The sequence below is a fragment of the Chenopodium quinoa genome, unplaced genomic scaffold, assembly GCF_001683475.1.
Source record: "Chenopodium quinoa cultivar QQ74 unplaced genomic scaffold, ASM168347v1, whole genome shotgun sequence".
In the NCBI taxonomy this organism is placed as follows: Eukaryota; Viridiplantae; Streptophyta; class Magnoliopsida; order Caryophyllales; family Amaranthaceae; genus Chenopodium; species Chenopodium quinoa.
Genome location: NW_018743292.1, coordinates 5114493 through 5127434, shown reverse-complemented (window position 1 = coordinate 5127434; position 12942 = coordinate 5114493). Strand labels below are relative to the sequence as shown.

Below are 12942 nucleotides of genomic sequence, written 5' to 3'. Positions count from 1 at the left end.
TTTTACAGACGGGTATATTATACGAGGAATCCAATCAGCATACCTTCATCCTTCTTTTAGTTTTACTTATTTTTTTTTAACTTCGACAGTATTTGTGGTTTAATTTTGTAGGATGCAGCTTTGTGCGTATAAAATTCGAGGAGTTATAGAAGAAGCTGAGGTAATTTGTAATTATTGACGGCTTTATCATCAATAGCAAGCTAGAAATTTTCGTAATAAAACTGAATGAAGTTTAGATTGAAAGTTTATACAGACCGCACAAATGTCATATGAAACCATATGCAACCTAGAGTACTACAGCGTAGGAGTAGGAGTGTCTAAGACTCGCAAGTTACTTTAACAAATCATTCACTTCAAAGAAACCAAGATTAGAACACTCCCCCAATCAGAAGGATCGCCTAAATCTCCCAATCCTGTGAAAATATCAGCATCTGCTGCATCCTCAGAAAAACACTCCAATAGCCTGTCCAATTCGTCCTCTGAAGTTGGTAAAATACTAGCACGTTCCACAGAAGCTGCTGAAGCTTTTGAGACACTTGTAGATAATAAAGGAGCAGCATTTGGCACATCCAAGGAAGTTGCAGCAGCAATATACGGAGTAGTTACAGCAGCAGTGAAGGGAGAAGGTTCTTCAGCAGCAGCAGCAGTGAAGGGAGGACCAACTGGTGAAGAATCCTTTGGAGCACCTGAAGACAAGGAGATAACAGAATCAGCAACAAATGGGCTGTTATCAACAAACCCACAACCCTTCTCAAGACCAGACTTTCTCCCCTGCACATTATCCTCATTGTCACTGTCCCACTCTTCTTCTATGAAACGAGCCCCATAGTCTTCTCCATTCTTTGGTCCTGCACCACTCTTTTCGAAGATTTTACAGATGGCATATGAATCCTGAGGCACACCTTTGTCAGCAAGAAGTTTATCAGCCAATATATACTCATGCATGACCCAATTGGTCCTTTCCCCCTTCGGAGCTTTTCCCATGTGAAAAATTAAAGTCTTAATCTTTCCAACATCCCGTGAAGCATACTTTGTAGGCGAATCAGTCCCTGTCGATTTCCAATATCCCCTATTAGTAGTCCTGCTCACTCTGCCTCCAGATGGGTATTTCTTTGACCGAGGACAGAAGAAGTACCAATACCGATCCTTAGTTTTCAGATGTGCCATTGCAGGAAGATCCCAGGGTTCAAACTTATACACATCAATCTCAGAAATCATTTGAGGACCCAGAGATTTACCCAGAACCTTCCTCTTCAGATAAAACATGAACAACTCCTCATCTGTTGGGTGAAATCGAACCCCCGGTAGAAAGGACTTATTAAACAATAATTCTTCCATGAATCAGCACCAGAAAAGAACAAGCAGTCCTCTTCTTTTTAAACTTTCAATCTACTTTGAATTCAAGAATTTTGAATTGTAACAATAATCAAAGGAGAGAGGGATCAGAGACAATCAACTCACCCTCCAATGATTAAGCCAACAGCCAAAATTTAAGAACCCAACCACCAACGTACCCTCGTGAAGAAACAACGATAAAACAGAATGATCCACAAATTTTTCTTCTTCAGATTTACAATAGACATGGAGATCTGGAATTTAGCACAAACAACATATTCAGTGAACAACAAAAATCACAATCGCTCCAAAAAAAAAAAAAGTCAACAAAATCCACGACCGTCAAATTGATTCCATTATCAAATTAGACTTGTAAAATCACATAGAATTATTCACGCCTAAGAATATAAACAGAACCGCATAAAAAAAATTCGAAACAACATAATAACCCATCTTAGAAAAACCTAAATTGACTATAATGACACCAAAATCATCGATGAACCCTAAATTATGTAATTGATGATCAATAATTAAGAAACATAGTAATCGAAGATTAAAAATTGCATATCCAAATTCAAATCAGAGATACAAAGATCCACCTTAAAACCCCAAATTGATTATACGGAAGATAACTTAACGATTAAACCCTAACATTTGAAATTGAAATTCAACGATTAAATATCGTATACCCAAATTCAAACCAATACACAAAAACCCACCTTAGAAAAACCCTAAATTGACTATACAAACGATCAACTAAACGATAAACCCTAACTTCGGAGATTGAAATTCAACGATCAAAAAATATAATACCCTAAATCAAACCAAAAACACAAAAACCCACCTTAGAAAAACCCTAAATTGATAATACAGACGATCACTAAACCAATTACCCTAACTTCTAAAAAATGACATTTAACAATTAAATACCGCATTGCAAAATTCAAACCAAAAACGCAAAAACACACCATAGAAAAACCTGAAATTGACTATACAAACGATCAACTAATTAAACAATAAACCCTAACATTTGAAATTGAAAATCGACGATTAAATAAAGTAAGAAAACAAAATCATACCTAAACTACTTCAATGGAGGAGAGAGAAAATCCTCGGAGATTGAGAGTACGCGTTTGAATGGAAGAGAGAGAGAGTTGTTTGTGAAGTGAAAATATGAGAAGCTGAAAAATGAGTACTCGTAATATATAGACTAGAGTGAAAGACTAATGATGAGAATGTATTGTCAATCGTCAGATCAAAAGATATTGACGGTTACAATTCTTTCTAAATCAAGTTCTTAATTTTATGGAATGTTCTTAAACACAACATTAAGAAATGATTTCTATACTCCATACTCCGTATTTAATTACTCCCTACTTCGTATTTATTACACCCTATATTTTTGTTGATTAAATCAAATAGATAAATTTACAAGTACGCGTATCACGTATCATAAGTCACAACTCCGCTACCAACGTCCCTAATTAAATATAAAAATAATATTCAAATGGAAGAATTCATACAAAGGAAGTACATTATTTTCGTTTGACATTTTGTCCAAAAATAAAAAATAAAATAATTCGTTCGACATTGATAACAAGCACATAGAGCAAATTTTATTACAATCCGTGCTTGATTAGGGGATTTTGCTCCCACCAATCGGAATGCGCCACGTGGGCCAATCAGGTCCTGCCAAGTGTCCCTCAGTTGGAACTGTCAGGGCTTGCCACGTGGCACCCGTTTATTTGTCCACCTTGGACCTATTATGTCATGACACGTGGCATACTCCATGCCTAATGGAGAAACCGGCCACCCAGGCCCAACTTCCGAGGGAAGCCCAATCAGCCCTAGGTTAACCTAAACCTAGGATTAGCACGTTTCCCAAGGTTATAAATACCTCCCTTAATCCTCATTAAGGGAGATTACAAGAATAACATGCTGATCACGCTAAAAAAGCAGATTACCTACATTAAACACTCTCACCTAGAGAGACCCAATCACTTTAATTTCCGCATTAATTACTCCTTAACCAAGTACTAACTTGACCGTTGGAGGCGGAGCTCCCACCACCAGGAGTCTCCGTTGTTTTGCAGGTACAAGCGTCCGGTTCCAGTCTCGGAATTGTAACTCTCCCGCAGGACATCAGAAAACCCCGAAACATTTGGCGCCGTCTGTGGGGAGAGTACTTCTGAGATGGCATCCACGTTTGTACCGACTCCTGAAGAAAGGCGTCCCCTAGACGACCCTCAAGTTCAGTCGGACCACGACACTGAGAATGAATTTGAAGTTGAAGCTCACACAGCTTCAGACGGGACCCTAAGGGCCCGACGTACCCGTCAGACCGAAAGAAGAGAACGGAACATCTTCAAACTGGAAGTGAGCCAGCAGGCGCACCGCCTGTTCGGCAGCAGCCGACTGATGGGTCTGCTCCCATCACAAGGAACGAACTCATGACCTTCATGAGGGACTTCAAGGGAGAAATTCAAGAGTTGATCAAACAGAAGCCGCCTGCTCTGGACAAGGAGCAGTCGGCTAAGAAACCCTCCACTTCACAGAAGAGGAAGCCAGTTCAAGGGCGAGAGGCGACTCCTCATCCTAAATCTAGGAAGCGGGAGCCGACTGCCCTTGATTTCACAAAATACCGTTTTCCTACTCCAGGAACTAGGAAACCTGTTCGTCATATTCAGGCGGACGGGTCGAGAAAAACATACACAGACGCTCGGCTACTGCTAGAGCAGAAGAAGAGTGACCGATTGTCAGAGTCGGCCTCTACTTCAAACTTCCAAGACAGTCTGCGAAATACCTCGATGAGGCATACTCAGTCGTATCATGAGAGTCAGTCAGGCGGCACCTCCCGTCAGTCCGGCTATCATAGCGACCAGGCGGTACCAAACTTACCGTTTGTACCGCAACAACAGTATTTCTTACAGCCACCTCCGTTTGGTGGACATGCAGCAAAAAATGTCCAACCTATGGACTGGAAGCTACGGTTGCTTAGAGTTGGTGAACAGCCGTCGGCCTTCTCCAAGGAAATTACCGAAGCCGCTCAGCCGGCCAAAGTGAAAAATGTATTAGTAGGCGCCTATGACGGCACTACTAACCCAGAAGACCATCTGATGGCATTCACCAACCTGATGTACCTTGAAGGGTTGGATGATCCCACCTGGTGCAAGTGTTTCCCAGCGACTCTCAAAGGAATCGCACAACAATGGTTCGGCAACCTGCCGACTGGTTGTGTAAATAACTTCAGGACGCTTGCTTACTTATTCACCTCCAACTTCGCCATGAACATCCCTGCGAAGAAGACGACCCTTGATTTAGGAACAATTCAGCAGGGCGAGAAGGAGGGGCTTCGTTCTTACATCAGGCGGTTTAACCTGATGAGAATACAGATTCAAGGGTTACCGGATGAAGTAGCCTATACTGACTTTTTCAGAGGTCTCAAAGACGGGTCGACCTTCAAATTTGATTTGGTCCGAAAGAGGGTGGCGACTCTTCAAGAGGCCTTGATTGAAGCGGAAGCCTATATACAGGCGACTGATCTTTGTAGTACGGGAAAACAGTCGGACGGGAAAAGGTTCGACAAAAGAGAAGGACGACAGAAACAGACGTCAAACAAAGACGAGAAAAGAAAAGAGGTCTGGGCGGCTGATTCCTCTAAACAGCCGGCCCAGAAAAAGAAAAAAGAATTCAAACCATACTCCCCAAAGTATGCGTTTAACAAGGATAGCCAGTTTATCCTAAAGGAAATCAAGGGACGGATCTCAATTGAGAAGCCGGTCCCCATGAAGGGTTCTGCAAACAACCGGAACCAAGATAAATTCTGTGCTTATCATGAAGATGTTGGTCATCACACCAATGAATGCATCAGTCTCATGCGGTATCTGGACCGCCTGGCTGAACAAGGTGATCTTGACACTTATGTCAAGAAATCTACGAGGAACACTTCCTCAAAAAAGCAGTCGACCAAAAAGAATCAACAGGCCGACAGCTCCGATACAGATGATGCAGTCGTCTACACCATTGCAGGCGGCTTCTCAGGAGGCGGCCCCACTATTAGGGGCAACAAAGACAATATCAGGCGGTTAGATGTAAATTCCGTTCACCAAGAACGGCCCTCCAAATATTCATTTCCTGAGATTGTCATCACTGAAGAAGATCTAGGAGGGGTAAGAGGGTCGCATGACGACCCTATCGTTATTGAATGTAAAGTGGCCAACCAGAGAGTTGGCTGAATCCTCATAGATACCAGAAGCTCCTCAGATCTCATCAGTAGCAAATGTCTGTCGAAACTAAAATATCAGACTGATTGCATACATCCGGCCTCCCACCCTTTAGTAGGGTTTGGAGGAGGAGTCGTCCACCCAGTGGGACGAGTGGATTTACCCATCCGCCTTGGCGAAAAAGGGGAAGGACGACACATGGTAGTCCGGTTCCTGGTAGTAAAAGAACTCTCGGCCTACAACATGATTCTGGGACGACCAACCCTGAATAATTCCAAGGCTGTTATAATCCCATCTCTTATGTTGCTCAAGTTTGAGAGGGATAGTGGAACAGTCGGGTCCCTAAGGGGAGATCAGAGGATGGCCCGAGAGTGCTATCTCTCGGATGTCAAGCCCACTATTATGGCCACTGGGTCAAGTGGTGGAAAAACAGACCTTGACAATGTCAAGGAGAGTGCGCCTGTTCAAGAAGCAGGCGGCAAGAAGAGAAAGGCATCCCAGACAGGGGCCGCACGAAAAGACAGAAAATAGCAATCATTGGCAGAGGAGCGGTCGGATGAATTCCTCCCTCATCCGGCTGGTGAGCATACGGATCTGATCCTAGACGACTCGCGTCCTGACCGAACAGTCAAAGTTGGGACGACTGCTCTGAGAGTCCTAGGTGACGACTTTCACAAACTATTGAAAGAATACAAGGACATCTTTGCATTCGAAGTCCATGAAATGCCAGGCATTAGTCCTGATCTGGCGGTACATAAACTGGCCGTGGATCCGAAAAAGAAGCCGGTACGGCAGAAGAAGCGGAACCATGGCGAAGAAAGAAGTCAGGCGGCAGCCGCCGAAGTTAAAAAAATTACTTGATGCAGGGTTCATTCGGCAATGTTACTTCCCAGACTGGGTTGCAAATGTGGTGCTTGTTAAAAAGCCGAATGGCACCTGGCGAATGTGTGTAGACTACACAGACTTAAACAAGGCATGCCCCAAAGACAGTTACCCTCTGCCTAAAATTGATAACCCGATCGACTCAACAGCCGGCCATGCTTTGATGAGCTTTATGGACGCCTACTCTGGTTTCCATCAAATTCCTTTATGGAAGAAAGATCAGGAGAAGACGACCTTCGTCACTGATCAGGGGTTATACTGTTACACGGTCATGCCGTTTGGTCTTAAGAATGCCCCGGCTACCTTCCAGCGAATGATAAACACTGTGTTCTTTGATCAGATTGGGAGAAACGTCGAGGCATACATTGATGATATGATTGTCAAGACTAAACTTCAGAAAGATCATCTGTCGGACCTCCGAGAAACTTTCGCCACACTCAGGCGGCACCATGTCATGCTCAATCCCAAGAAATGTGTCTTTGGAGTTGAGTCTGGGAAATTTCTCGGATTCCTTATCAATCAGAGAGGAATAGAGGCGAACCCTGAGAAGGTGCAGGCGGTCATTGACATGCAGTCGCCTCGTACCATCCGAGAGGTTCAGAAGTTAACAGGTTGTCTGGCGGCCTTGGGAAGATTTCTAAGCCGATCAGGCGACAAATGCTTATACTTTTTCCAGGCAATTAAGAAAAAGGCAAGGTTTGAATGGGGGCCGGATGCTGAGGCCGCCTTCCAGAAATTGAAAGTTCACTTGCATTCCTTGCCGAGGCTGGTCAGCCCTTTACCCAAAGAAGTACTCTACATGTACCTGGCCGTCTCTGATCATGCGTTAAGCACTGTTCTCCTTGCTGAAAGAGACGGTTGTCAGCTCCCGGTCTACTTTGTCAGTCACGTACTGAAAAAATGCCGAGTTGAGGTATCCCTTAGTGGAGAAATTTGGTCTTGCACTCTTCATGGCTGTTAAAAAATTGAAGCCCTACTTTTTGGCACATGCAGTCGTCGTGTATACAGACCAACCTATCAAGCGGCCACTGACCATCATGGAGTCGTCAGGCCGAATGATCAAATGGGCCATAGAAATTCAGAGTCTCGAAGTTACTTTCGAGCCTAGAAAAGCAGTGAAGGGGCAAGCCTTTGCTGACTTTATTGTTGAGATGACTCGTCCCCCTGACTCTCAAGTTCCAGACCAAGTCTGGAAGGTATATGTGGACGGAAGCTCTACTTCAAATGGTTGTGGAGTAGGCGTCATTTGTCAGTCGCCGGAGGGCGATAGGTACGAGTATGCTCCACGCTTCAGTTTTCAGGCCTCAAACAATGAGGCAGAATATGAAGCTTTACTAGCCGGAATCCGCATGTGCAAGGCGGCAGGGGCAAGAAAAATAGACGCCTATTCCGATTCACAATTGATAGTGAGTCAGTACAATGGCGAATACGAAGCAACCCATCCGGCCATGATCAAGTATTTACAGGCGGTCCGACAAGCAGTCGGCTCCCTTGAGGATTTCCATCTGATCCAAGTGCCGAGATCAGAAAACAACCAGACGGATGCACTGTCAAAATTAGCATCATCCGCCTCCTCTGATACTCCTCGAACTGTTTTTTGGGAAGTAATGGAGAAGAGAAGCATCGAGGAAGACCCTATTGGAATCCTGGACAGAAGCTCAACCTGGATGGATCCAATCAGGGCATATCTGGCAAATGGTACCCTGCCGGATGATCATCAACAGGCGGCAGCACTGAAAAAACGAGCAACCATTTTTGAAATAATAAAGGGAGAACTTCACAAAAGGGGGTACCTTCAACCCTTCTTAAAGTGTGTTACTCCAGAAAAGGGACGAGAGATACTAGACGATCTTCACTCTGGTTACTGTGCTTCCCATATAGGCGGTAGGACGCTTGCTCAACGGGCAAGGCGGCAGGGCTACTTTTGGCCTACTTTAGAAGCGGATGCAATGGAGATGGTGAAAAAATGTGACAAGTGCCAAAGGTTTGGCAAGCTAATTCACCGTCCGGCTTCTGACCTCACTACCATTCATAGCCCACTACCGTTTGCTAAGTGGGGCATGGATATTCTGGGTCCATACACGCCTGCTACAGGCGGAAGGAGGTACATACTTGTTGCGTCGACTACTTCACTAAATGGGTAGAGGCGGAGGCTGTAAAGGGAATCAAGACGAAGGATGTAATTTCATTCATTTAGAAAAATGTCATCACTCGGTTCGGGGTTCCCATGTCTATGGTTTTTGATAATGGTCCCCAATTTGAGACGCCTGTTCTCAAAAGCTGGTTGGGTGACCAAGGAATTGCACACTACTTTGCATCTGTCGGTCGTCCACAAGCAAACGGCCAGGTAGAAGCCTTTAATAAAATCATCTCAGACGGTCTCAAGAAAAAGATTGAACGAGCAGGCGGCCTATGGGCGGATGAATTACCACATGTTCTCTGGGCCATTAGGACGACTGAAAAAGGGGCGACTGGAGAAACTCCATTCCTCCTAACTTATGGAGCGGAAGCTGTTCTTCCAATAGAACACTACGAGCCGACTCTTCGAGTAATGCTATATGACGAAGAGGCAAACTGGGAAGCCATGCGCCTGGCATTAGACTCACTTCCTGAAAGGAGGGGCAATGCTGTCTTGCGCCATGAAATTTACCGCCTGAGAATGACTAGATCATACAACAAAAAAGTACACAGGCGTCCACTCAAAGTGGGGGACTTTGTACTTAGAAAAATGGAAGCAGTTGGTAGGGCTAATGAGTCTGGCAAACTAACTCCCAACTGGGAAGGACCCTACCGAATCTGTGAAGAGGTTAGGGACGGTACCTACCGTCTGGAAACACCAGACGGACAACCGTTGCCTCGAACTTGGAATGTAGATAATCTTAAGAAATATTTCTTTTGAATGATGTAAATAGTCAAGGGCTACTTAATAAAAGTTTGCGTACTTAATATTCAATTTTGTACTAAGAGGGGCACGCCTACTAACAAACAGTCGGCTACTCTCCATGTTTAATTTTCTCTTCAGAGGGGCATGCCGTCTGTACCTTTACAGTCGACTACTCTCCATAGAGTATTTTACTCTATCTTCAGAGGGGCATGCCGTCTGTACCTTTACAGTCGGCTACTCTCCATTGAGTATTTTACTCTATCTTCAGAGGGGCATGCCGTCTGTACCTTTACAGTCGGCTACTCTCCATTGAGTTTTTTACTCTCCATAGGGGCATGCCGTCTGGACATATAGTCGGCTACTCTCCATAAAAGAGGGCCGACTGGTTCCAAACACACGACCACCCCCCTTAACTAAAAATGATCAGGGCCTGGCCGACCTTGTGCCTAACAGGCGGCTACCCTCCTTCTACTTAGCACCTACGTTCACCAAGAACTAACCAAGGCCACAGGCCGAATGATCAGACCAGGCGCCAAGCCAACTGATCAAATCTTCAAAACTAATACGACCTGTCCCAACATCATAGCAGGCGTCCGGCGGCATCCCTCCGGATGAAATTCGTCGCAGAGAGTAGCTCCCTTTTGGGTGGAACATTGCTCTATAAACTAATTACATGGCACCTATACGACTGTCCCCAAGGGCAACCACGTAGCCGTTTTTGAGACAAGGATAACTCTATCACTAACCAAATCAGTGGTAGCAGTTGACATCTGAGTCAGATGACCGCCTGTATTACTTGGGATAAATGCAGGGGGTACCTCTTGAGTTAATAGCCAACAAACATTGGCGAATCAAAAGGTTCAGTCGGCCTCCGCCGCCTGGTACCTTTACTACTCAAGCAGGAGTGACGGCGTCTGAGTTACACCAAAGTTAACTCATAGTCACTCTCTCAAACTTAGTATGGAGCCTAAAAGGTATGAGTCGTCCGCCTGTTTTTAGCAAACAGGGGCTCTCAACCACTACTCCTGCTAGGTTAACAACCTATGAGTTAAAAGCCAACAAACATTGGCGAATAAAGGGGAACAACCGGTACCCACCGCTTGATACCTCTACTGCTCAGTTACTTGGCGACTAGGTAACAATCATGTTTACTTGGTCAAACCACTTTCCTACTTGGTTAATTTTACAAATGACAGGACCGCTTGCCTAAAGGGGATCCAGTCTTTAAAATGGTTCGAATACCGATTGGATAAATGGTCGACTGATCGTCTAGCCTGGAAACAGACAACCAGTCGTCCAGGGGCATAGACGGCGTGACTAACTATCCGTACCTGTCTGCAACTATCGGCCATGTAAAACAGTCGGTATAGTGTACAATTGGATATCAGAATATTCAATACTTGAACAAATTTGAAGCAAAACAAAGAATTCATTAAAAAGAAGTCGGTCATTAAAGACCGGAAAAATATTCAAAGCCCCGGCCCCCTGGCCGGATAAATACAAAACAAACGGCACGCAGGCCGTGGAAAGAAGACATAAAGCTTAAGAAGGGGGCAGATCTTCAACATTAGCAGCTGCCGCCTGGTCAGCACTCTTCTTGCTGGACTCGGCTTCAGCTGCATCCTTTTTTGATGCATTACCCCCAAGCGGCACAAGCGCCACTACCGGCTCCTCCTCCTCCAACACCTCTTCCTCAGCAGCCGCCAGGATCTCTTGATTATATATATCAGAACACTGGCGGTACGTTTTTTCCCATGAGGCAAAGTCGGCATTGGGGAAGAGGCGGCCCCAAGTCATGCGCTGGATTTGAGCAGGGTCTTCCATCATCTCCCGGACCAGCTCTTTCTTTTCTTGCTCGGCCTTTTCCGAGAGCTCCTGAGTAAGACTCTTCTCCTGGGTCACCAGGCGTACCTTTACGCTCGCCAAGGATTTCTCCAAGGTTTCGTATGAGGACATCTTTTGGCGAAGAGGTCTCAGCTCGGTCTTGAGATTGTTGATGGTCGCCTCCAGCTCGCTATTCCTCTTCTGGGCCGCCTCTAACTGAGCCCGGATAGCGGCGGTAGCCTGCGCCTGATAATAAAGAATATCAATGGTCAGAACTTCATTTTGGGCAATTTGAAACATTGCCTTATCACAGTCAAAGGCGGCCATAGCTTTTGCAGCCTTTACCTCTTTGTTCTTCCGGTCAAGCGGCTTGCGAAGGCCGTTCACTCGGAGCAGGGCCTAAGTAAAAAGGGGAACATGCGTCAGTTTCCAAACAAAAAAGAAAACAGGCGTCCTGGAATTCAAATACTCAAAAATATGCTAAGTATACCTCAGCAAGGACCCCTGCAATCCCGTCTAGGTCAAGGGTGCCGACACCCCTGATCGCCTCCCTTTCAGCTGGAGGAACGACCTTGATCATAGACTTGGCCACCTCGACCAAGTCAGGCCCCTGAGGGCCGGCTGCATCAAGCATAAACAAACAGATTAGACCTAGTAAAAAAGGGAGCAAGTCTAAAATTTACAAGGACAACTTCATACTTCTAGGCGGCCCAGCTGGAGTTTTTGAAGAAGTGGCCGGCTGTTTCTCAGCCGCCGCATGTTTCCTGGCAGAACCAGGAGAGCTCGCAACAGCCGTCCTCCGGGCCTTGGGGTCCGGCTGTTGGGAAGAAGAAACTCTTGGAGCGCCCGTCTAAAAAAGAAGAAGTCAGTATATGCATAAACAACTCCAAAAAGAGGGTGAAAGGTTCGAAGCCCACCAAGGGTGCCCCCTTGTTGGGGGAGTCGGTTGAAGCTTGTTGCATGATGGAGGCCCGCAACATGGCCGCCGCAGTCTTGGAGGCGGTAATTTTGCTCATGGCGTCCGCTGCAAAAACAAATAGCAAAGTTAATAAGTCATAACAAGAAATGAATGGAACAACAGAGTATTCGACAGGCCGGCTACCTCTTGAGCACCGACTGCTGAGGCCACAGGCGGCCAAAAAGTACTCGTCGTAGAGCCATTTGAAGCTCGGGACGCAGTGCAGGGGTACTTGCTCTCGTACCCCTGAAGTAGAGTTCACCTTCGACACTACTTTGAAGAGTCCTTTATCTAGGATCTCTTTCTTAGCCTTGGGGGGAACAGGCGGCATGCTGCGGCCGCCTGCAAGAAGGGGCGGATTCCTGTTCCACCTGTTGAAGCGCTTGTTCAGCTCTGTGTCTGAACTCTCAATGAGGAGGAAGGTGCTCCGCCAGTCCTTCCATTTGTTTGCTTTACCTCTCGTCATGAGGTAGCCCCTGTGGCTCGTCAATTGATACCAGTCGGTATCGCCTGCCTTAGGGGTCCGGCTGAGGTAGTTCATGTGGGCGAAAGCCTCGAAGCTCGGCTCCACCCCGTGCAGTTCGCACCCGGCCACATAGCCGAGTACGTTGACCCAGGAGTTCGGGGCTAACTGCCATAACCCCAACTCATACCCATCCAAGATCCGCTGAATAACCAGATGTAGTGGGAAGCGCAGCCCAGCCTTGATGGCCGCCTCGTAGCAGCCAAAGCAGGCGCTATCATAACTGGTACCAGCCGGCCAGACGACTGTGTCTTCTGGATCCGGCACAAACACTAAAAAGCCGGGGCCCATTGTGTGGTTTGCGATAAAGCTC

General features: G+C 45.9%; 1 protein-coding gene across 1 annotated transcript; it reads right to left on the bottom strand.

Annotated features, from left to right (window-relative positions):
* Positions 1–161: 161 nt before the first annotated feature.
* LOC110736596 (NAC domain-containing protein 82-like) lies at positions 162–2532 on the bottom strand. Its single transcript, XM_021916857.1, has 2 exons — positions 2415–2532; positions 162–1589 (listed from the first exon to the last, which is right to left on the bottom strand). The coding sequence occupies exon 2, from the start codon at positions 1336–1338 to the stop codon at positions 349–351; it is 990 nt and encodes a 329-aa protein (XP_021772549.1). The 5' UTR covers positions 1339–1589; positions 2415–2532; the 3' UTR covers positions 162–348.
* Positions 2533–12942: the final 10410 nt, after the last annotated feature.

Coding starts and splice junctions, on each gene's coding strand:
- LOC110736596 (XM_021916857.1), bottom strand. CDS start 1,338: ATGGAAGAATTATTGTTTAATAAGTCCTTTCTACCGGGGGTTCGATTT.